General features: G+C 43.5%; 1 protein-coding gene across 1 annotated transcript; it reads right to left on the minus strand.

Moving 5' to 3' along the window:
• Positions 1–4,822: 4,822 nt before the first annotated feature.
• LOC146960747 (uncharacterized) lies at positions 4,823–26,105 on the minus strand. The gene is made up of 14 exons (XM_085772091.1): positions 26,014–26,105; positions 24,866–25,207; positions 24,659–24,766; positions 24,062–24,196; positions 23,286–23,444; positions 23,058–23,186; positions 17,429–17,764; positions 17,219–17,344; positions 16,242–16,559; positions 13,868–14,209; positions 11,841–12,176; positions 7,516–7,827; positions 6,283–6,600; positions 4,823–6,199 (listed from the first exon to the last, which is right to left on the minus strand). Exons 1-14 carry the CDS (start codon positions 26,048–26,050, stop codon positions 6,108–6,110), a joined length of 3,090 nt encoding a protein of 1,029 aa, XP_085628217.1. The 5' UTR covers positions 26,051–26,105; the 3' UTR covers positions 4,823–6,107.
• Positions 26,106–26,398: the final 293 nt, after the last annotated feature.

The raw sequence follows: 26,398 nt of genomic DNA on the forward strand, positions 1-26,398 counted from the left end.
ATGACACTGAACTGTATATTTTATGTCACAGTGGCTCTTTCGGAGCAGAACAGCAGGTCCGCTCTGACCAATCAGAGGCGATCTGGCGATAGTAAGTCCCGCCTTCCTGTTGCCATGCCACCGCGGAGCGTGTGTGAGCCTCTTCCGGTCCGTGAGGAGAGACATCAGGAGAAAACTTCAACAGAGACGGTAAACAGTTGAAAAGTCACCAAAACCTGACAAGATATGGTCTAAACAATAGTTTGTTGAATTCTGCTCGGAGTTTATCCAGATAGCAGTAAAATGCTGTGCAGAAAAGGTTTGTTAGCAACCGCTATCCTGCTGCTAATAGCTTCAGCTAGTAACTGTTAGCTTCCACGTGGTCTTTGGTGTGTGTGTGTTTCTCTGCTGTGCTGCCAGGGAGAAGTTAATTCATTTATTTAAACACTGTGTTTATGTTTTAGATAATGTTGGGCTATATATTGGGCTCTTCAGGCTATATGTTGAAAAAATCTTTACTTCTCATATGGTGGAAACTGAGTTAATGAGTATTAAGTAGTCATTGTGTGGAAACATTTATTACAATTTATTACAATTTGAACAGGTAGATTTGTGATGCTATTCTTCTGACACAGATATGTTTTTTTGTTCCCTTCTTGTAGTTATTTTCTTGTCCTGGCTTCTGGGATTTGAATGTTCAGTGATGCTGATGGCGAGCCTTCCCATCTGGAGCTAAAAGGAAAGACTGAATCACGAGAAGATGCCGTGGCCATCGAACACATTCCTCTCCCACTGTACTGGTTGGTGTGGTAGGCCAGACAACAAACACTCACATAAACACACACACAATCCCCATTCCCCCAATCCCCATATATAGTACATACTTTTTATATTCAAAATACACATAAATGCCTATGCCTGCTACATACATTACCAAAGTAAGATAAGTAATACAAGTGAAACGAAAATACAAAATACAAGTGAAACGAAATAAACACAAATACGAGGCAAAGTTTCCAGTTCAATTATACTTTATTCAGTGTTTCCCACAGGATTTCAGGAGACCATGGCGCGACCAGGGGGGGGGGTGATGGGTCGTTGGTCCGACGGGGGGGGGTATAGCGCCGCAGCTGAGCAATTAGCGCGATATAGCGCATTTAGCGTGCGCCCGTGTCTGTGTATCTATGTGCAGGCAGAGATCAGAGATGGTGTTTTAAATAACCATGCTAGAGTTTCACCAGCTCTCATCTCTGCCAGTCAGCCTCTCAAACTGCCGCCTCTCTCGCGTGCGGGCGCACCGCACGTAGACACACGTGAGAAAAAAAAATAAAAAATTTGAAAAAAAAAATAATAAAATCTTTTTTTTTTTTTCAATTTTCTTTTTTTTTTCTGTGAGAGACTGTGGCGGGCCCTAACGAGACTGTGGCGGGCCGCCACAGTCTCTTTAATTAATGGGAAACACTGCTTTATTGGTTAGTCAATTTACTATTTTAAAATAAAGATATAAAGTTATGCACCATTTACTAAATGTAGAGAGATGTTCACTTACTAGATAGAGATGTTATTGTAGTAAAGTAAATTAAAATGCTTAAAAGGTGGAAACCCGAACGCAGCAACTGTCTGGTGGTGGTTCTGTGCCATGGGGTAAAAAGAAAAAGAGATGGTATTATTAATATACAAAACAGTTATGACAAGCAGCAGGCTGTAGCTACATGGAGGGCTAGTGTCCACTAATCCTCAGAGACATTCACACAAGCACAGCAAGCTAACACCTCAGCAGCAATATTCTAAAAAAAAAAAAGCATAAGGCACTCTAATGTTACAAAGACAGTTGTTTGTCTTACAAGTACACACTGTTTACATAAGATAAAAAAGGTAAAACATTAATTTATGTGCTTTATTATACACAACACTCAGCACTATATATGCTCTTGGAGGCAACAACAAATTTACTCTAAAAGGCAAAACAGCAGCAAACTATCCTGAAAGAAAAAAATAAACACAGGTTAGAAACAATAACCAACCTCCTGAGGGGGGCTCAAATTGGATTAATGTATATACAATCTCACAGCACATAAACACACGCCACTCAAAATGTCTTAAAATGTGGTACCCACAATGATCACATCCCCCTACCCCGTAAACAACAACGGGCGATTTGCAATGACATGGGCTCCATGTTATTCCCATGATCCAATCGAACTTTAACCTGTATGAAGCACTTAAGTTAAGGTAAGCTGAAGGAAAATGAGGAGGAGCAACTGTCTGGGAGCGCGAAGAAAAGAAAAGAAAAGAAAGAGGCTGAAGAAAAAAGAAAGCAAAGCAGTGGTAAGTGTAGCAGATAATGATGATTAAGTATAACATGAACAGTAAATAACTGCTGTTATTGAACAAATACTGTTAGTCTAACTAATGGGGAGACATTTGAATGGCGGCTAACATTAGTTCAGATTAGTGGTGACCACTGTGTTAGACTAACAAATGATAACGTTAAGTTAATTACTTCACGTTTTTGGTTAGTTACAGTAGCTAGCAAGTCGGACCGACTGACCTGATCTGATCGATTGTCTAACTGACCAACTCGGTGTGTGTGGCTCTGGTAGGGCCACTGGACTCGGTTACGGTTGTTAAGTTACAAAAAAATGCAAGGTTATCTTAACGTTTATTGCTGGCTTCTTTGGCAGCAGGTAGCAACACTATTTACTTGCTAACTAGCAGGGTGAAGTAAATAAGCTGGTTTAGTATGTTGCAGTATTGAAATGAGTATTCAGTATCATAATAATATGAAAGTGTAAGCGTTAACGAGCTATGGGTGCTATGAAATCAATGAATGATTAAAGCTATGCCCAAAGAGAACATTTTAAAAATCACTCTCTTATCTCTCCTCAGGATCATTGTTTAAGTTTCTGACACCAGCAAAACAGAAGGATAAAGTGCCCCCTCCAAATGCTGACGATGAAATAAGTTCAATATTCCGCGTCATCATCAGCACATATTCATTATTGTAGAGGTGGGAAACATCAGTCATCTAGTTTTACAGATGTTGGCTCCACACATCTGCGACCGCCAGTGACCACGATGATCAACAACACACATCACCACTATCACCATGCATGCACCGAAGGTTTCTATGAACTTTTGGGGGCCGCAGTAGCCCATCGTGTCATTTCCCAACAAGCTACAGCTATGATTCATTACTCAGCAAACAACCGTACAGTACAGTGCTGATCATAAACAACATCACAACACGGACTCCTCATAGGCTACTCCTCCTGGAATCATCTAGAAGCTTTTGGAGACGTGAACATGAGGATCTTAATGCGCCAGAAACGCTTCACATCTGTGTCCGGGATGATTCAAACATGGCCTCTTATTATTCCTGCTCTGTCTGTGCGGATTGCAGCGGATTGCGTTTTCCACGCTGCCATGCTGTGTGGATGATGGTGGTGATGATGTAGTAACGTGATCGGATTTGGCCGTAAACAGGTTTCACATTAAATAACAAGGGAGGAAGAGAAGGAGGAGGAGGTGGAGGAGGAATCAGCATCCACTCCATATGTGGCCTATGATTTCTTCCTGTTTTCCTGTAAATAAACACCAGTGTCTGCAGGATGGGGTTGTAGCTACACAACACGCAGTCAACACATACACTGGAGGTATCACGGCGCGCACACACCCTCTTTACGCACAAACACACAGCAGTGACATGGAGGTAAACAATAAAAAAAAAAAAAAAAAGAGGGGGTAAGCGCAGAATCAGTGCACATCACTTACCAACCGGTTCACATCATGAATTCAGTGGATAACAAAGCAACACAATACATCCACTCATCATTAAAAAGTGACTTTCACCTCCTCCTCCTCCTCCTCCTCCTCCCTACAGGACCAGCCCAGCAGACAGCAGGGCCTGCCGGCTGCTCCCTGTAGGACGGAGCCGCTACCCACGGATCATTCACATAAACAGGCCCCGTACCCACTGATGTTTGCCAATGGAGGTCCGGGACCGGCTCGGGTCTGCGTGTAATTCCTCCCCGCTCTCTCTCTTTCTCTTTCTGTCTTTCTTTCTCTGTCTCTGTCTCTCCCCCCGTCGCCCCCCGATGTGGATGTGAGCGTGTCAGTCCCCGTAAGGCCTAGGAAGCGCAAAGACGGAGCTCAGGAGAGTGGAAGAAGAAGATGATGAAGGAGAGGATGATGGAGGAGAGGAAGAGGGAGCGCAGGACATCTGGAGCAGGAGCATCGCCTCTCCTCCGTTCACGTTTCACCGGAGACTGAGACACGTTCATTCCTCCCGACTTTAAGAGCAGACAGCCCGATGTCACGCCTCTCTCTCTCTCTCTCTCTCTCTCTCTCTCTCTCTCTCTCTCTCTCTCTCTCTCTCTCTCTCTCCTCCCAGATTCAAATGTTCACTATGTTTATTGTCTGGAGAACGACAGTGAATCCAGTAGCCTATGATACAATCCGATAAGAATAGAAAAATATAATTCATTAATTCAAATGACAAATTAAAATAGGCCTAGAAAAATAGGGTGACACCACAGGAAGAGTGCCATGTAAAATAAAAGAGAAAAAAAAACCTTTAGTTCTTATGTGCAGCAGGTTATTATGACCCATAGCTGAGCTTTGTTGACAGGCGCCATCTAGTGGTCGTAGTGATTATGACAGGAGAAAAGAGAAAACACAGAAATGACAGTGGTATCTGACTCCCATATGAAACCCACAGGTCCAGCATTAATTAGTCGGGGTTAAGAGGTTTTAAATGAAGTGTTGGCATGTTTTCACTTTGACATTAAAGGCTTTTATTTTGAAAATTTGTTGCAAAGAGCATAATTACATTGACCATGATTTGGTTTCTGGAAACAATACAAGGAGGAAACATCCACCTGTGACTGTGAGGTCAAGGTCCACCCTCTCGTCTCTGCAGCACCGCAACACAAACAAGCTCCACAACTCTCTATGACTGATAAGACACAAATATACACATTGTAACAGTAAGATAAGTAACGTTATCCACCGCTCCATGCATTGATTTCCCACCGGCTTCGTTGAAAACAAATGCATATGGCCAGGAGGAGGGTTAGCAAAACAGTGGAAAAGCGACTGCACTGACATAGTCAGGGGTGCACATAACTTTTTAGTGAGCTACTCAGATGAAAACCAGGAGATAGAGTTTGGTACTCACACCATAAGTCTGTAGCCTGTAAGTTTTAGAATTGATTTTAAGATTTTACTGCTGGTTTTTAAGGCCTAAAGCTCCTGCTTACATCTGTGACATGCTAAAGTCTTATGAGCTTGATGTCCTCCAGCTTTTAGACCTGAAACTCACCTGGTCACTGAAGGGGACGGGGCCTTTGCTGCCCGGGCCCCTCAGCTGTGAAATGCTCTGCCTGGAGATCTCAGACAGGCAAACTAAGTATCCTCTTTTATATCACTTCTTAAAACTCACTTTTATCATCTGGCCTTTAAAAAAAGAAAAAAGAAACTTTTTCTTATTATGTGACTCTTGTTTTTTTATTCATGAATGAATGAATGAAAAAAAAAAAGGTCTGTGACTAGGCTTGTGCTGAATGGCAACCCAATCCTGTTTTAGCGACTGAGAGAATGATATATATATTTTTTACATTATAAAACACACGTGAGCTGCTACAGCTGTGCAGCGCCACTCTGGCGCCACTCTGGATTGACTGATTGGTGCTCAGATTGCAGTTAGATCTTTGCATCTTTAACTCTTTTTATACAAAGTGCAGCCAAACACCAGACTGGACAGACAGAAACAGCAGAGCTCCTCTGACTGCTCGGCTCAGCTGCAGGTGAGACGGCTGGAGAGTGCAGTTTTTATTTTCATGTTTTTAGCGGCATCAGGTGACACACATGTTGATACGCATCATTCCCTCATTTTGTAGCACATGTGTATCTGCGTACCAGTTATGTGCTGCACCCCTGGACATAGTTCCCTTTAACATTATCAAGTCTGATCAATACTCATCAATACTGAGTCAACAGACTGTGAGCAGTAGGACTCAGTAGGGTCCTCTTGTCTTCATCCATCGTCCATCAGCTCCTTCACCTTCATCTTCTCTCTTGTCCAAAGTCAGATCCTTTCAATAATCACAAACTGATCAACAGACCAATCAGACTGATTGATCAGCCATCAGAGGAGTTGGATCAGTGCATCTGCTTCTGTCCTTTAGGTCGACTGTTTCAGCTCTGACCTGAGTTCTCTCTGTAGACGAGACAGAAGACAGTGAGACAGAGACAAACAACCAGAGACAAACAAACAACCGGAGACAAACAAACAACTCTGACCTTTGACCTTGAGTTTCACTGCTGTCCCTCTCATTGAGTCTCCGTCCTTGTTGTAGACTGTGCAGTAATAGTATCTATCATCTCTCCTTGTGAGGTGTTTCAGGGTCAGACTGAGGTCTCCAGTCCTCAGCAGGTCTTCATTCATCTCTGTTCGTCCTCTGTAAACCTGGTCCTGTTCTTTAGGACCGTTCTCATACACATGGACCTTCCTGTCGTCTATGTCGGTCCACTCCACTCTGACGTCTTCAGACAGACCAGCTGTGGTCTTGAAGGGCAGCTGGACAGACTCCGCCCCCTCCTCCACCTCCACCTGTTGGACTGAGAGACAACAAACCACATGATGATGTCATCAGACAGCAGCAGCAGGTAATCTGTAAAGTTATTTCCAAAATGTAATATAATTACTTGCATTTGAAAGTAATCTGTTTCTCATAGATCCATGATATTACTTTATGATTTTAGTGATAAGTTACTGATTCATTTTTTGTTACTTCCACCAAAATAATCACTGAGGACAAGGGATCACAAAATGGACTTGTGCTATAATCTGTCATAGTGAATTAATTCTCAGTCAAACTGTTGAAGACGTTTAGTCTTGACCTTTGAGCACGAGTCCCTCTGAGAAGTCTCTCGACTGCAGGATACACTGGATGGTGTTGCAGTGTTAACCTGGAGTGTTACTTTTATTTTTAACTCTCTGAAAGCGGTGCAGGCTTTCCATCACAGAGGCAGATTTAAGATAATCTATTATCTCTGTTTCCATGGACACGGGTGCATTTATTTTCATTGAGCTGTGCACAAAAATACAAAAGTCATGCTCATTGGAGGCAGCAGCTGGATGAGGATCTGACATCTGGGCTGCAGGCTCCTCTGACCAGGAGCTGCAGGAACTTGATGTCGTCTTCTAGTTTTCTTACTCATCCAGTGAAGCTTCAACTTGGGCAGAGAGACAGCAGCCAGCAATGCATCCTGGGAGTCAAGAGCTGCTGCAAACTGGCTTCTCTAATAATCTCTAGTAATTTAACCTGTTTCTGATTGTAATGCATTACTGGACGGAGTAACTGTAATAATATATATATATATATTTTTTTTAAATTAAGTATCACCTTGTATTACTCCATTACTGCCCAAGTTATATATTACTATAACTACTTAATTTTGTAACGAGTTACCAGCAACACTGGACATGAATTCTCTGCAGAGGAGACAAAACCAGAGACAAACAACTCTGACCTTTGACCTTGAGTTTCACTTTTGTCCCTCTCAGTAAGTCTCCGTCCTTGTTGTAGACTCTGCAGGTGTATCCTCCTCCATCTCTCCATGTGGGGTGTTTCAGGGTCAGACTGAGGTCTCCAGTACTCAGCAGGTCTTCATTCATCTCTGTTCGTCCTCTGTAAACCTGGTCCTGTCCTTTAGGACCGTTCTCATACACATGGACCTTCCTGTTGTATCTGTCCATCCACTCCACTTTGACGTCTTCAGACAGGTCAGCTGTGGTCTTGAAGGGCAGCTGGACAGACTTCACCCCCTCCTTCACCTGTTGGACTGAGAGACAACAAACCACATGATGATGTCATCAGACAGCAGGTTTTAATCTCTTTACTGAAGCATCACAGAGCTGCAGAGGAACATGAAGGACAGAACCAGACCAGAGGGACAGTGGACACATGGAGGAAGTCAAACCAGGAGTTGAATGTGTTGGAAATGATTTGAAAAAATAGATCCATGGGGTGGCAGTAATGAACACTGCCACTGGTTGATTGTTTACTGTAACACCAAAGAAGAAGAGAATGAATGATAGGGGCCAGTAAATATTCAATCAGACTTTAGCAGTGGCAACAAGCAAACACGTTACAGTAGAAATATATAATAATATAATAAATTATTTGTCAAAAAATAAAACTTTATCTGATGTTTCATATTCAGATCTACTCAGTTGTGCCTGTGTTTATGTGCAGTACTGTATAGTAACCTACCCCTGTAGCCACAGCTGAGCTTCCCTGGGGCGCTGCCATTGTGTTGCAAACGGCCCCTCTGACCACCCAACATTCAAAAACATTCATACACATTATGAGAGGACGTATTCACCATGGACCAGTTGTTCTGGCACTATGACCCTGACTGCTACACCTCTGATTTGTGATCGATCCATGATTGTCTGGGCCGTTAATGAATGAGGGAAAATGTGTCTTTCACTCCTCCCAGCCCACCTCCCTCTGCTCTCCAAGTGGCCTCCATGTGATGTATTAAGGGCTGAGGGTGAGTGAACGAGGGAAACTCAACCTGCCGTTGGAATGCAGCAACACTGTTGGACACCATTTTACCCAGAATTCAATTCCACAGGAAACAGGAAGTTAAAATATACAGATGTATAAATAGGCTCGTTCGAGATGAGTCAGGCCTGCAGAGAATTGATCACCAGTGACCAGCGCACAATGCATGCTGGTTAGATTCGTGTCTGACTTGATCCCGACTCGCTCTGACGTCATGCAGGCACCTGCAACGATAACCTCACGAGATGAAGGCGGCCTGGGGTGGCGTTTAGTTCACTTGGTAGAGCAGCTGCCCCATGTTGAGGCTACAGTCCTGCAGGTGGCCTCGGTTCGAATCCCGCATCGGGCAGCCCTTTCCTGCATGTCATTCCCTCGCTCTCTGCCTCACATTTCCTGTCTGTCTAAACTGTGCCATCCATTAAAAAAGGTAAACCGACTGGGAATGGGAAACGCCTGGCTGTTGCCTGATCAAAGAGCTGATTGGCTTTAGTTGGGACTACAAACACTACGTGCTGTCAAAAATCCTAATTTCATTAATTTAATTTCATCATTTAATGCTAGATTAAATGAATGTTGTGTAATGAAGGTTTAATCTGTTAACAAACTTTTGTGTGGTTGATGATAATAATAATAATAAAGGTTACTTATATAACACTTGAGCAATGCACTTGTGTGCTTTACAAGCCACACAAAAAGAACAAAGGGTAGAGAACACACTTTCTTCAGCCACAGCTATCCAACGTGTTCTGCAAACTACAGGTAGCCTACAGATGGATCTAACAGGATGTTCTGTGACTTCCTAGTCTTTGACGGCGGCTGGAAACTGTCCGATTTGACTGCAGCTTTCCGTCACCACCCCCTGCTGCTGCCGCCTGGTGTCGCCCACCTTCCAGGCGAGGCGCAGTTCATCCTGAACGAGCTTTATGTGTTGGCAGCTGTTCTCTGGCTGTGACATCTCAGATAAATACATTAATGGAAAACATGAATACAAAAGCAACAACACAACAACAAAAAACACACAATGGAAACGAATGACAATGGATGTTGACATTAACACGAATGACGATGAAAGTGAAATTTGCGCCAGCTAATGTTAAAGCTGTCGTGCCAGATGAGAAAACACAGCACTGACAAAACAAATCAGCTCCACAAATCTCTTAGGGTGTTTTTCACTATTGCTTTGAATTTTGTGTGGACCTGTGACATTCCTGTAGCCTGATGCATCAGCCGCTTATTTCATTACATTTCATATAGCGTCTGAACACCAGCCATAGGGATTCGTTTGCTTCCGGGAGGCGGTTGCTTACATTTGCTTCAACTAATCGCTGCTGCTTGGTGGTCAAGTGTGCTATACACCGGTTAAGCTCATAGGTTAATCTTGAGCGCTTGAGTTCAACGTCATCGCCTTCACTTACCCGTCTGTTCGCTGATTGGTCCGTCCGAGCAAACCGAAACGCATTGCTAGTGTCCTGACTACATGTTTGAGGCAAATGAAATTAGCCGGAACCAGTAGGCGGCACTAGCCTGGCTAACATTCCTGTGCTGCCCAAAGGAAATGTGGCCTCTGCTTTCATCAAGAGCAGCTGCTGACAGGTGGTAATTATATAGACAATTAACAATATTTCTCATTTGTGGGACGGTGCGTGGCGCAGTGGTTAAAATGGTCGCCCCATGTAGAGGCTACAGTCCTCACCGCAGACGGCCCCGGTTCGAATCCCGCATCGGGCAGTCCTTTCCTGCATGTCATTCCCCCTCTCTCTCTCTGCCTCCCCCTTTCCTGTCTGTCTCTACTGTGTGCTATCAAATAAAGGCCAAAACAATATTTCTCATTTGTGGCAGTCATGTAGTAATCACAGTTAAAGGACAATTCCAGGCGAATTCAACTCAGGGGTGTATTTTCATATCATTTTAGGTCTAAAAGAATGAATCTGAAGATTTTCAGTTTAATCGCTCCTGTTTTGCGGTAGTTGCGTATGTCCGCGCATCGCCACGGCAGCAATGAATGGGAGTGGATGTAAGTTCCGCTGTTTAGGCTGTTTCCAGCCCTCAAAGCCGCATTTTTTTTCCACAGACAGCATCAGATGGCTACTCAAACATGCACCGAGAAGTTTATTTACTTCAAGCAAGCCGACATGTTTGTAAAAGTCGATCTAATTCAAAGTCTCCCGGAGTCTCGCGCGAGACCCAGTTGCCGTGCTCGGTGTGTTCAGGAGCAGGTGGAAAAGCTACCGTTTGTGTCATAAACACAGGAATATCAACTCTTTACTTGCTTCAAGTAAAAAAAACTTCTCGGCGCATCTTTGAGTAGCCATCTGACGCTGTCTGTGGAAAAAATGTACACTTGAAGCAAGTAAAGAGTTGATATTCCTGTGTTTATGACACAAGCGGTAGCTCCTACTGCGCCTGAATACACCAGCACTGCAACTTCGGGCTCGCGCGAGACTCCGGGAGACTTTGAATTAGATCGACTTTTACAAACATGTCGGCTTGCTTGAAGTAAATAAACTTCTCGGTGCATGTTTGAGTAGCCATCTGATGCTGTCTGTAATTTAATTTCCTTCAAACATTTCTGAGTAACGTTGCCTCCAGTGGTTTGTCAACATCCATTTTCATTGATTTCCTTTGGACGTCTCGTTCACCAGACAGTGGTTCCTGGTCTCTCCTCTCAACAAAAAATTGAAGATTTTTACAACAATAAAGTTTTATAGAGTCTGGTGTTCTCTAAGACTGATGGTCAACACACACACACACACACACACACAAAAACATCATACCTTTTTTAGTGATCAGCCTTTCATGAAAGTTAAGGCACCAGGCGACACCAAGAGGAACAACCACTAGAACCAGGAGACCACACAGAACGAGGACTTCAGCATTGGTAGAGAACTTTTCTGTGGATGAGATGAAGCAGATCTGACCTCAGACCAGTATCCACAGCTGACCTTTGACCTCTGACCTGTATCCTGTACAGGGTTTCTGCAGGTTTCACCAACTCAAATTTAAAACTTTTTAAGACCATTATGAATGAAATTTAAGACCTATAGCACGACATTTGTAGTTGTCAATACATCCAATAAAGCACGATGAAGGAGGATCATTTTATTGAGCACTTGAGGTTATTAATTAAGACCTGTTTAAAATGATTTAAGACTTGAACACAATACTTAAATGAATTTACAGTGAGACTTTTTAAGGCCTAAAATTTTGATTCTCAATTTTTAGACTTTTTAAGACCCAGCAGAAACCCTGCCTGTAATTGTAGGTGTTGGTGTGTGTGTTGCTGACCTTTGACCTTCAGCTGTATGTTTCTCACTGTTCGTTTATTTCCAAACGCTGTGATGATGCAGGTGTAGTTTCCGCTGTCAGAGAGGTGGAGGTTCCTCAGAGTGAGACTGAGGTCTCCAGTGGTCAGAGCGTCAGTCTTCATGGACGTTCTGCTGCTGTAAACCTGGTTCTGGTCTCTGAGGTCGTCACCCAGCTGGTTTCTCTGGTGGACGGTTGGAGGACGGAGGTCGTGGCGTCTCCACGTCACTGTGGGGTTGAAGGGTAAAGGAGAGTCCTCACAGGGCAGCAGGACAGACCTCCTATTGTAGACCTCCACAGTGTCTCCATGCCAGGACACTGAGGACAGAGACAGGAACATGGATCAGTGACGTCCTCATGTCCACAGTGAAGAGAGAGACTGACACACACACACTACACACCCTCTGTGTTAATCCCTTTATAAATAATGACACTGGAAAGAACAACAGCAGCAGCAGACAGGAGAACCAGGAGAACCAGGAGAACCAGGAGAACCAGGAGAACGCGGAGAACCTTGACCCGGACTCGACGGCGTCCTGTAGTCGACACAAACAACAACATGAGATTGAAACATTAATAAACAATAAAACATTAAAACAACATTTTTGATCAATTCACTACAGATTCCAATTCTACTCTTACACACACACACACACACACACACACACACACACACACATACCCCCTGTGTCGTCCATTTCAACGATTATTTTGATAAAGACAAAGCACCCATAACCCAGGAGAATCAGGAGAATGGGGATAAACAGCAGACCCATTAGACCAGTGAACCACTCTGGAGGAGGATCTGTAATTGATACAAACAACATGAGATTAGATGTTAGTGTTGTTGTCAGTCAACGGTGAAATGACTTCATCCATCAGCATGAATGATCCAGATGACACACACGAACATACAAAACATACCCATTGGGTCCTTAATCATTTTGATAAGGATGAAACTGCTAACACCAGCAGCAGGACCAGTAGGTAACAAAACCAGGAAAACCAGGAAAAACAGGAGAGCCACGTCTCCCACGCCAAACGGAGAATCATCTGTCGACACAAAAAACGAAATGAGATTCAAAAATGAATAAACGATAAAATGTTAATACAACATTTCTGCATGTAGATTGTACAGAATGACGCTGGAAATGTAAAAGTGGAAAGTGAACTTTCTTCCATTGTATTGAAAAAAGTTCACTTTCACTGTCCAGAGCTCTGCTTATTGGGGGATGAAACTTCTGTCAAATGTCTGTAAATGTGATTTATCTGTAATCCCTGTGGGCACAATAACAGGCAGGCAAATTATTTTAAGACACTGGAAGACACCAAATGTCCCACAAGTGAAAGAATGTGCTGTGGTCGCATCTTATGAAAGTGTGTGTGTGTGTGTCTGGGGCGGGGGAAGGTTCTGAGATCACATAAAGGTGTACAATCTACCCAATTAAGAATTTTCACATGCTGCCTTCACCTCACTGGGATTCTGTGACATCATAATATTATGTGATATCATCATTACTACTCTTATATGTTTACTTTTGTCTCTCTCTCTCACTTAGTTTATGTTTCCTGTGATCTGAATCCATGTAACATACATGTATGTATTCATGTTCTAGATGTATCATGTACCAAGACTGTCGAAAACAATACACATTTGAATAAAACAAAAACATTTCTGATCAATTCACAACAGAGTTCACTTCTAATTGACCTCTGACCTCAGTCTACAGCTCTGACATCACATTAACTGGAATTAATTTCTTGCAAACATTCATGACACACACACAAAACACAACCTACTATTCTTAGTCATGGCTTTATAGCTTTTGTAAATCAGCAGAACAGCAGCAGCCAGTGAGAGCAGGAGACCAACGACACCACTGACAATGTAGATCCAGTTTGCAGGACGTTCTGTAGTCGACAAAAACAACAACATGAGATTAAAATATCACTATAAACAATAATGTGAAACATTAAAACACATTTCTGATGAGTCCATGTCCTCTGACCTTTGACCTGCAGTGTAACTTGACTCTGCCTCTCCTCTCCCCCCCTCCCTCTGAGGATGCAGGTGTAGCTGCCACTGTCTCTGGTGGTGGGTCTCCTCAGAGTGAGGCTGAGGTCTCCGGTCCTCAGAGCGTCAGTCCTCATGGACGTCCGTCCTCTGTAGTCCTGGTTCTGGTCTCTGAGTTCGTCTCCGTACGGCTGACGCTGGTGGACGGTTGAAGGATGGAGGTAGGAGCGGCTCCACACCACTGAAGGCTCGTCCAGGTCAAACGTAGGAAAGTCACAGGGCAGCAGGACAGACTCCACCCCCTCATATGTCTCCACAGCTGAGGCATGCTGGGAAACTGAGGACACAGACAGAGGTGAGCCAGAACCACAGGTTTGTTTCTTATAAACGCAGAAGCTGGAAAAGTGCAAGATTAATATAACGAAACAAAAATATAATGATTTCATAGTTGTAAATGTTTGATTTCAATGTAAACAATTTATAACCTCTTTTTAGAAGCCGTACAAACTTATAACAAAACCATGTAATCTATGTATTTAGATAACAACACTCTAGGTACACTGCAAAAACTCAAACTCTTACCAAGAATATTTGTCTTATTTCTAGTCAAAACAATCTCATTCTACTTAAAATAAGACTCATCACATTAAAAAGTAGCTTATTTTTAGACACTTTTTACTTATTTCAAGCAAATTTTCGCTTGAAATAAGTAGAAAAATCTGATAGTGGAGCAAGTTTTACTTTCTTATTACAAGCACAAAAAAACCTGCTTTCATTGGCAGATTTTTCTACTTATTTCAAGTGAAAATCAGTTTGAAACAAGTGAAAATGATCTAAAAACAAGTTGATTTTTAGGTGATGAGTCTTATTTTAAGTGGAAAGAGATTAGTTTTGACTAGAAATGAGACATTTTGACAAGAAATAAGACAAATATTCTTGGAAAGATTTTGAGTTTTTGCAGTGTAGTTTTTACGCAGTGTAGGAAAATGTCGAGGGACAAAAACTGAACAGTACTTTGTACATGGCTGAGTTTAATGTGAAACAGTTTGGAGAGAAATAAAGTTAAGAGTCCATGTCTAGTTAGTTAGTTAAAATATTTCTCACCGTACAGCAGCGTCACAAACACCACAAACATCTTCGTCTTCTCTAAAACAACCAAACAAAAAACAGTCCCATTAAAGCCGCTTCTCTCTGGACTGAGTAACGGTTATAATTGCACTGAACCAGGAATGTTACTGTAGATTTCAGCAGGAAGTGGAGACAGACCAACACCCATATCGAGTGTCAGATAACAGAGAAGACTGAGGCTGCACAGAAGCTAAGAATGTCCTGCTGGGTCAACAAAATAATATCATCAGGTCCCTGTCATGAAGTCTAATCTCCTCCTAAATAAAAATTGATTCATGTAGCCTACCTGTTGTATGTATTTTTGCATAATGTACAGTTAAAGACCTGGGGCCTCATTTATCAAAGAGGGTGTAAAACTGCTACTTAATTTTTGCGTACAGCAAAAAGACGAAAATGGTGTACACCCAAAATATTTACACCAAATTCACCGCAAGGATCGGCATTTATCAATCTGAGCGTGAGCGTACGGTACGCACAAATCTCACGCCAGCTCTGACCAGGTGTATGCACATTTGGAACCAGCGTAGAACATGCAGGAAGGAGTGCTGCTGTGTCAGAACGATTATTAAACCATAGTCTAATAACGCAGCCATGTGGACCACATGTTGTTGTCTGTGTTAAAGACCTGATTGTCTCTGTTACAGTAATGAAGCAGTTCAGTTCCACGTGAGCTTTAGGCGCCATCTAGTGGTCGTAGTAATTATGACAGGACTAATATAAAGGGAAAATAGTGGTGACATGGTGAAGGAGGCTGAGGTTGAAGCAGGTCAACACCACACAGGAAGGAGAGTAGCATGTGACTCCTTTATGAAAGCAGCAGTCAGAACCTGGAAATCATTTATTTTACATTATATTGGTTATTTTAACACCCACTGGCCCGTCCAGGACCCGAGAGGCCCAGCATTCATTAGTGGAAGTGACATCACTTTGCAGGACTGTTTTCATCTTGACATTAAAGACTTTTATTTTGAAAATTCGTCATAAAAAAAGCAAAATTGTATTGACTATAATTCAATGTATGTAAACAATAAAAGGGAGAATCATCCTCTTCTCTCTCTCTCTCAGCTTCACCTGTGCAGACAGGTGTGATCCATGAGCAGGAGCTGGAGACTGAGAACGGATGAAGAAGTATTTTTTCTACGATATTTCACCATGTCCCTGTAGACGAGACAGAAGACAGTGAGACAGAGACAAACAACCAGGAACAAACAAACAACCAGGGACAAACAAACAACTCTGACCTTTGACCCAGAGAAACACTGCTGTCTCTCTCAGTAAGTCTCCATCCTTGTTGTAGACTCTGCATCTGTATCCTCCTGTGTCTTTCACTTTGGGACGTTCCAGGGTCAGACTGAGGTCTCCAGTCCTCAGCAGGTCTTCATTCATCTCTGTTCGGCCTATGTAATCCCAGCCCTTTGTTTTAAAAACTTTCCCAAACACATGGACATTTGTGTTGTGTCTGTCTGTCCACTCCACTCTGACTCCTTCAGACAGGTCAGCTGTGGTCTTGAAGGGCAGCTGGACAGACTCCGCCCCCTTCTCCACCTCCACCTGTTGGACTGAGAGACAACAAACCACATGATGATGTCATCAGACAGCAGCAGCAGGTTTTAATCTCTTTACTGAAGGATCACAGAGATGTAGAGGAACCTGAAGGACAGAACCAGACCAGAGGGGCAGTGGACACATGGAGGAAGTCAAACCAGGTGTTGAAGGTGTTGGACATGATCAGAGTTTAGTTTTGTCTCCTCTCAGTCTTTTCTCTGTCACGTTGACATGTGGATGAAAACTGTCCACTGAAGAGAAGAAGACTTCTCTTGTGTCCGTTCTCAGAGTCTCACACTCATGTCCAACCTCAGAACAAAACACTGACACACAAACGTCCATCACATCAAAGTGTCTCAGTCTGTGAATCTGTCAACGCTGCTTTGGATCAATAAAGTTGATCCTGTCAAAGTTAAAGTCTGGGACGGTGCTGCTGATGAAATGTTAAAGCATCAGTTGGTGTTTTCACTCTGACTATTGATCAGTATTGATCAGGAGCAGTGGTTGGTTTGATCAGAGGGACAGATGGACACAGAGAACAGAGGACATCGGAACAGAGACAGTTGGACAGGAAGTCCTCACTGAGAACAGGAGACACAGCAGACAGACAATGAACAACATTGCTCATTCCTGTCAGTCAGTCACAGTTAATGTAAATTAAGCAAATTCTTACCTCCTTTTAAGATCAGCCTTTTATGAAATTTAAGGCACCAGGCGACACCAAGAGGAACAACCAGTAGAACCAGCAAAACCAGGAAACCACACAAAACGAAGCCTTCAACATTTGTAGAGTACTTCTCTGTGGATGAGATGAACATAAACAACCTGTATCTACAACTCTGACCTGTATCCTGTAATGTAGATGTTGGGGTGCGTTTCTGACCTTTGACCTTCAGCTGTATGTTTCTCAGTGTCCGTTCATTTCCAGACGCTGAGATGATGCAGGTGTAGTTTCCGCTGTCAGAGAGGTGCAGGTTCCTCAGAGTGAGACTGAGGTCTCCAGTGGTCAGAGCTTCAGTCTTCATGGACGTTCTGCCCCTGTAAGCCTGGTTCTGGTCTCTGAGGTCGTCACCCAGCTCGTGTCTCTGGTGGACGGTTGGAGGACGGAGGTCGTGGTGTCTCCACATCACTGTGGGGTTTATGGGTAAAGGAGAGTCCTCACAGGGGAGCAGGACAGACCACCTATCGTAGACCTCCACAGTGTCTTCATGCCAGGACACTGAGGACAGAGACAGGATAAAATGACGTACGGGCTGTTATGATTAGATGTTATTACATGTTTGACCGCTAGGCGGCAGTACTGGTTAGTAGTCAGCTTACCGTACCATATAACAGGGTAGAGCAAGACTGCATGGAGCCACATGTATGTTGTTAAGAACGTGAGACATTAAACTAAGTTACTTGCTATCAACACGGCCTCATCCTTGGAACACGAACATGACATGGTACCAGGAGTAAACTCGAATGAACGACATGGATTTAAAACCACCGGAAAGTTTGAAACTAACGGGGAACGTCGACGAGAACTGGCGCACCTTCAAACAGCGGTTTCACCTTTATGTTGCTGCTACAGGACTCGAGGCAAAGCCGGAGGCGAGAAAGGTAGCGCTGCTGCTAACAATAGCAGGGCCACAGGCCATAGAAGTATTTAACACGTTCGTGTTTGACAGTCCTGAAGATAATGAAAAGTTGGATGTAGTGCTTAGCAAGTTTGATACTCACTGTTCTCCGAAGAAGAACGAGACGTACGAGCGGTACGTGTTTCGGTCTCGTACACAGCGGCAACATGAGCCTTTTGATAGCTTCCTGACGGACTTGCGGCTAAAGGCGCAGTCCTGCAACTTCGCGGCGCTGTTGGACTCCATGGTCCGGGACCAGATTGTCTACGGCGTGGCGGATAAAAAGGTCAGAGAGAGGCTACTACGGGAGATGGAGCTGACGCTGGCAGGAGCCATTAAGATCTGCCAGGCCAGTGAGCTGTCCCAAAGGCACGTGAGGACGTTCAGCGAGATGTCTGCAGTCGCCTCGGCGCAGAGCGACAGCGCGGCAGCGGTTGGAGCAGTGTCGTATCAGCGGAGACGGCGCACACAGACCCGGCCTGCACAGCAGGAGGACGTGATGATAAACTGCACGCGCTGCGGCTCACAGCACAAGCCTAGACAGTGTCCAGCGTTTGGTAAGCAATGCTCCAGTTGCCAAGGCAAGAATCATTTTGCTAAACAATGCTTCTCCAAATGGAAAGAGGGGAAGAAAGAAAAAACTGTAAACTTAATAGACGAGCCTGATCTAAGTGACACGTTCTTTGTTGGAATGGTGAATTGTGAAAGTGAACAAATAAATAAGCCAGACAATGTAAATGATGTCACTACAGAAGATAAGTGGATAGCTCCTCTAATGATAAATGGGACTGTAGTCACCATGAGATTGGACACTGGTGCGAAAGCAAATCTCATAAGCATGTGTGATGTGAAGGCAATGAAAAATAAGCCACAAATAAAAAGAAAAGAATCTGGACTGAAAGACTACAATGGGCGGCCAATCAAATGTTTGGGCACATGCAGGTTGAGTGTCACAGTTAAAGGAAAAGTGCACCACCTATTCTTCTTTGTTGTGAATGAGGGACGTGAATCACTTCTTGGTGACAGAGCCTGTGAAGAACTGGGGCTTGTGAAAAGAGTGCATCGCATCGTTCCAACCATAAACCCAACAACTGACTGTATGGACACAATTGTTCAGAACTTTTCAGATGTTTTCAAGGGTTTTGGTGTTTTGCCCTTCACATATAAAATACAGTTGAAAGAAGGAGCCCAACCAGTTGTGCATGCAGCACGCAGAGTTCCGGCGCCACTGAAAGACTGCCTAAAGAAAGAACTCGACAGAATGATCATGCTAGGAGTGATCAAAAAGGTTAATGAGCCTACAGACTGGGTCAACTCACTGGTCATCACAAAGAAAAAGAATGGTGAGTTGAGAATATGTATGGACCCTAAAGACCTAAATGAGAGCATAAAGCGTGAACATTATCAAATACCTACACGTGAAGAGATCATCAGTGAAATGTCAGGTGCCAAATACTTCACAAAGCTTGACGCCTCACAAGGCTTCTGGCAGCTGAAACTGGATGAAAGCAGCACCAAGTACTGTACCTTTAATACGCCCTTCGGCAGATACTGCTTTCTCAGACTGCCTTTTGGAATCAAGTCAGCACCTGAAATATTTCACAGAGCGATGGAGCAGATCATCGAGGGCTTGGATGGAGTTCGAGTCTACATTGATGACATCATCATATGGGGGTCCACAGCCCAAGAGCACAACGAGAGGCTGAACAGAGTTATGGAACGCATACAAAAGTATGGACTGAAACTCAACAAGAGTAAATGTGAGTTTGGCGTTCAAGAGATCCTCTTCCTGGGAGACAAGCTGTCTGCACGTGGTGTCGAGCCAGATAAAGACAAAATACATGCAATACAGAACATGCCAAGGCCCACAGACAAGACAGGGGTGCTACGCATCATGGGGATGGTGAATTTCATAGGTAAATTCATTCCCAATCTGACAGCAAAGACATCATGCATACGAGAGCTTCTGCACAGGGACTGTGAGTTTAAATGGACAGTGAAACATGAGCATGAGTGGCAAAAACTCAAGGACACACTGAGCACAGCACCCGTGTTGTCATTTTATGACCACACGAAGAGGATAAAAGTGTCTACAGATGCTTCCAAAGATGGTATTGGTGCCGTTCTACTCCAGGCTGAGGGTGAGCACTGGAAACCGGTAGCCTATGCATCTCGGGCTATGACAAAAACTGAATGCCGATACGCTCAGATCGAAAAAGAATGTTTGGGACTGGCGTATGGTTTGGAGCGGTTTCATAGCTACGTGTACGGCCTGCCGTCTTTCACAGTCGAAACTGATCATCGACCGCTGGTCGCCATCATCAAAAAGAATCTGAATGAAATGTCTCCACGGATTCAGCGGTTAATGATGAAGATGCAAAGGTATGATTTTGAACTGATATATACTCCAGGTAAACACCTAGTCCTTGCTGATGCCCTATCCAGAGCAACTACAGGCGACAGTGTGAGTGCAACAGACGAGGACATACAGTGTCACGTGAACATGGTGTCGGCTACACTGCCTGTGTCGGACACAAAGTCAAGACAAATAGCGGAGGCTACAGCAACGGATGCTGAGCTACAGCATGTCATGAAGAACATGGATGAGGGATGGCCAGCTGGTTCGTGTCCACAATTTTACCATGTCAGAGGTGAGCTTAGTACTGTGGATGGTCTGCTGTTGAAAAAGGGCAGGATTGTTATTCCACGGGCTTTGAGAATGGACATGTTGCACAGGATACATGAAGGCCATCTCGGCATCGAAAAGTGCAAAAGGAGAGCGAGAGACACGGTTTTCTGGCCGGGACTGAACAAAGACATTGAAACACTTGTAAGTAAATGTGAAACATGCCAGAAACACAGGAACAAGCAGAGCAAAGAGCCTATGGTGATAGCTGAGGTGCCAACAGCACCATGGCACAAAGTAGGAATGGACTTGTTTCATCTCAGAGGTAAAGACTATTTAGTGGTAATGGATTACTACTCAAACTTCCCTGAGATGGCACTACTAACAAGCTCAACATCAACTTGTGTCATAACACATGCTAAATCTATCTTCGCCAGGCATGGCATCCCATACATCGTGGTGAGCGACAATGGCCCCTGCTTCAGCAGCAAAGAATGGCAGAAGTTTGCTGAGCAATATGATTTCAAGCATGTGACGTCAAGCCCACACTATGCACAGTCAAACGGGCAAGCTGAAAAAGGAGTTCACATTCTCAAGCAACTCCTAAAGAAAGCAGCTGACAGTGACTCGGATCCCTATCTGGCTTTATTGAGCTACAGAGCATCACCTCTTCAGTGCGGCCTGTCACCAGCTGAACTGCTGATGAAGAGGAAGCTACGAACAACATTGCCGAGTCATCAAAACGACAAATTAAAGCAAAAGAATCACTCAAAGATTGAGCATAAGCTACGACAACAGAAAATGATGCAAAAGTCATTCTATGACAGAACAACCAAGCATCTCCCTCCACTGACTAACAACGACACAGTCAGGATTGAGGATGCTGATGGATGGAGTACAAAAGCAACTGTCCTGCAAGAAGTTGCTCCACGATCGTACACAGTGAAAACTGATGATGGACAAATCCTCAGACGCAATCGTCGCAGTCTATTAAAGACTCCTCAAGGGACTGTTGGTGAGCTCAGTGTAACCTGTGGTGAATCTCAGGTAACTCCCACACCTGCTATGGACTGTAACACTGACTCTCACACACCTACTCCAAGCGAACCTGAGTTAAGAAGGTCCACAAGAGAAATCAGAAAGCCTGATAGACTGAACTTATAAACAAAGAAAATTCAATATGCATGTTAAAGATGTTGAACAAAATGTATATTGATTGATGTTGTGAATGTGTTCTAAATGGTCTAGTGTTGGCTTAGATATGAGTTATGCAATCTGATATAAACTGTTTATACTGCTTATGTGTTGCAGAGTTATGCTGAATGTGAAATGGTTGAAATAACTGACAGCTAATGTGATAATTCATATTAATGCATTTTACCTTAGAAAAGGGGGGATGTTATGATTAGATGTTATTACATGTTTGACCGCTAGGCGGCAGTACTGGTTAGTAGTCAGCTTACCGTACCATATAACAGGGTAGAGCAAGACTGCATGGAGCCACATGTATGTTGTTGAGAACGTGAGACATTAAACTAAGTTACTTGCTATCAACACGGCCTCATCCTTGGAACACGAACATGACACGGGCGTTATTGACCTTCCACCAGTCATTCAGTTTTCAGGTTTTTCAGTTCTCGTCATCTCACGTGACCATTGACTCTGTGTTTCAACAGTGAAGCCAATGCAGAAGTCCCTTAAACCTGTTTTCCCTTAAACTGACTCCTTCAGTTCCATGATGAAGTCAGTTTGTATAAAAGTCTAATATAAAATCACCCTACCAAATGTTTTCCTAATCAGTTTGTGGTCTTACTCACAAGTCTGAAGTTTTCTTCAATACAATATTATGTTATTTTTTTCAGTTTACACTTCCATTTAAAACCAATAGATGATAAAGCAGAATGGGTCAGCATACGTTACTTTATTTAATCAGTCATGTAGCTGGTGTAGGTGGGTGTTCATGGAGCTTGGGTCAGATCTACCCCTCACTCCTCCACAGCTCCACCCCTTCTACCATATATGGTATCTATTGGTTACAAAACCCAAGATGGCAACGGCCAAATCACAAACTCCTGACTCCAAAACAACAGTTCTCAAGCCAGTGGGTGATATCACTCGGTACCGACTGACTCTGACTAAACCGTCTGCACCATTGACTCATAATGAGCGTTACAGTTGTGTGCGGGTGTTGGGGTGGGGTGGGGTGGGAGAGGACACAAAGAGACAATTCACACTGATTAATCAAACCCCCGCCACCACACACACACCCTGTGTGTTCTTAATCCCTTTATGAAGAATGACACAGGAAGGAACAACTGCAACAGCAGCCAGGAGAACCAGGAGAACGAGCAGAACCTGGAGAACCTGTAGAACCTTGACCCAGTCTGGATGACGTCCTGTAGTCAACACAATCAACAACAATATAATATTTAGATATTAATAAACAATAAAACATTAAAATAACACTTTTGCTCAATCCCACTGTGACCTCTTACCTGAGGAAAAACCAAATAAATAAAATATATTTTCTTTAAGTGCTTTATCCGTGACCCAATAACCCAGGACAGTCAGGAGAAGCAAGGGCAGCAGGAGAAACAGTAGAAACAGTAGACTCAGTAGACCCATCAGACCAGTGATCCAGTCTGGAGGAGGTTCTGTAATTGACAGAAACAACATGAGAGTAGATGTTAGTGTTGTTGTTAGTAAACAGTGAAGTGAGTTCCTCCATCAGCATGAATGATCCAGACCAAACAGAGGCTCAAAGCATTGGTCAGAGGTTGAGGCTCATGACCGTGTGTTCCTCCATCACATCTACATCAGCTCTTTAAAGAGGAACTACTATACAAGATTTTTGCCCTAATTAAACACTTTGGGAGTAATTGCGGCGTATCTTTGCTGAAAACTGATCATAACTGGAGCTATGATCTCTACGTTACAAGAAGAAGCCAGCAACAGCTTCGTTTCACACGTGTTTACGATGGTAGAGCCAGAGAAAAAGAAGCGGTGTGGAACTGACGATGTTGCTGTTGCACTTGTACTTCTGATGGCTTTGTTGAAAACAAATGCTGGGCAGTTGTGACATTGTTGTAAAATATGCACTCTGAAACTGAAGGAGGAGCTCCATAGAGAAAAAAAGAGACTGAAACAGTGAAAAAATGACTGGACTGGCATAGTTCTCCTTTAACGTCTCTTCCAACCTTGAAGTCTCTACCAAACAACACCTCAAGGAGGACATGGAGGCAGGGACATGACACACACACACACTACATACCATTTTTGTTCTCAGTTCCTTTATGAAGGAAGAAAATGCATAGTCCAACTCCACAAGCAAACAGTAGAACCAGGAGAACCAGGAGAACTTGGAGGACCTGGACAACTTTGATCCCGACTGGTAGAAATCCTGTAGCTAGTCAACACAAACAACAACAACATGAGATCATAGTATTTATAAACATTACAGTAATACAATATTTCTGATCAATTCACAACACTTCAGCATATTGTGTGATTTACTCCAAGTTTCACATTGATAATTGAAAGACTGTTTTGTCAATGGGAACTGACTTCCTGTTGGAGACGCACTCTAGTGGCCAGTTAGAGGAACTGCAGCTTGTGTCACGTTTGGAGATTTTTGCTGAAAAACATATTTTCCCATTGTCTTTTTTTTTGGAACAATGAATTCTTGGAGGATACATTTGTAAGACTTTCTCATGTGTTCAGTTTCCATGACACCATTATCGTGCAAATTGGAGAAACAGAAATGCACATATGTAGTATGACGTTTCTAGCTAATGCAGTAAGAGAGCTTTTTGACACAACAAGCTAGCTTGTTTTAAACTTGTGCTCTTTAGCAGTCCGAGCAACTTACAGATTTCCTTTGTAATCTGATACAGTATGATGGTGTAAACAGCAGCAGCCAGTGAGAGCAGGAGACAACAGACACTGATGACAATGAAGTTCCAGTCTACAGGACGTTCTGTAGTCAACACAAACAACAACATGAGATGAAAAATATCAATATAAACAATGATGTGAAACATTAAAACACATTTCTGATGAGTCCATGTCCTCTGACCTTTGACCTGCAGTGGTACTTGACTCTGCCTCTCCTCTTGGCCCCTTGCTCTGAGGATGCAGGTGTAGTTGCCACTGTCTCTGGTGGTGGGTCTCCTCAGAGTGAGGCTGAGGTCTCCGGTCCTCAGAGCGTCAGTCCTCATGGACGTCCGTCCTCTGTAGTCCTGGTTCTGGTCTTTGAGTTCGTCTCCGTCCGGCTGACGCTGGTGGACGGTTGAAGGACGGAGGTAGGAGCGGCTCCACACCACTGAAGCCTCGTCCAGGTCAAACGTACTAAAGTCACAGGGCAGAAGGACAGACTCCACTCCCTCATATGTCTCCACAGCTGAGGCATGCTGGGAAACTGAGGACACAGACAGAGGTGAGCCAGAAACCAGAAGATAATCATCCCTCTGAAGAAGATCCACCTGTGGGGAACAGAGCAGGACCGCATACACCTGACAGCTTACCATTCTCACAAGAAGCTTACGATGCTCTCCATTCTGAAATGATGCTCAATAAGGTTGAACACTTGAACAGTTGATCAGCTGACCTGACAAATGGCTTCATGTCACATGATGAGACCTGTTTCCACTTCCTCTGACATCATGAAACTTTATCCAGTTTATAAAACCCAGACTGACACTTCTTTGATGCTACTGGAGCCGAACCTGCTGGACTGTAGTGTTTTTCTCTTTGTCCTCTTTTATAGATCTAACTCAACTCCACTTTCAAGAGCAACATGTGGTTCAGAAGCAAAGACAGAGCTGAGCTTTACACCAACAGTCGATCCCAATTCACTCCAATTTTCCTCTCTTCATTTCTAACCAACCCCCATCTATTTACGCTGTTACAAGAAATCTGGTGCCTAGTGTCTTCTCCCTCTCTCGTTCGCTCCCGATCCGCATATAAATAAATCTTATATGAAGACAATCAATAGTTAGAATAAAATAGTTGTGCTTAAACCAGGTAATGAAGAAAATGTAATAATCCCTGTGACCACATCTGGCCACAGTGGTCTACAACAGCTGTCTATATGAACCGGTCCGAGGAATAAATGCTCAGAAATCGAATTAGTTTCATTTCAATAAGGCCCTGGTGTCAGGCCACCTGTCTTCTCAAACATAGTTCACACAACCAGAGTCTCATTTAGATGGACGTTTTTCTCACCGTACAGCAGCGTCACAAAAACCACAAATTCCTTCATCTTCTCTAAAAGCCACAGTCCTGTTAAAGCCGCTTCTTCCTGGAGTGATGGACTGAACCAGAACTCTGCGCTGATAAGTAAATGTTTGTTGCTGCAAAGGGAAGAAAAGACAGACCAACTCCCACTGAGGTCAGCTGACAGAGAGGACTGAGGCTGCACAAAGACTAATTCATGTCCTGTTGGGTCAACTGGATCCATGTCATCAGATCCCTGTTATTAAGTCTAATTACTCTCCACCTATAGTGTACATTTAGCCTAGTGGTTAAAAATAATCTGAATTAATTTGTTGAAGATGTGGAACAAAATATAAAATCAAAGTTGTTGATGCATGTACTTGTTGTATGTATT

Source organism: Trachurus japonicus, unplaced genomic scaffold (genome assembly GCF_045865225.1).
Source record: "Trachurus japonicus isolate A0001 unplaced genomic scaffold, Traja_1.0 AP030037.1".
NCBI classification, from domain to species: domain Eukaryota; kingdom Metazoa; phylum Chordata; class Actinopteri; order Carangiformes; family Carangidae; genus Trachurus; species Trachurus japonicus.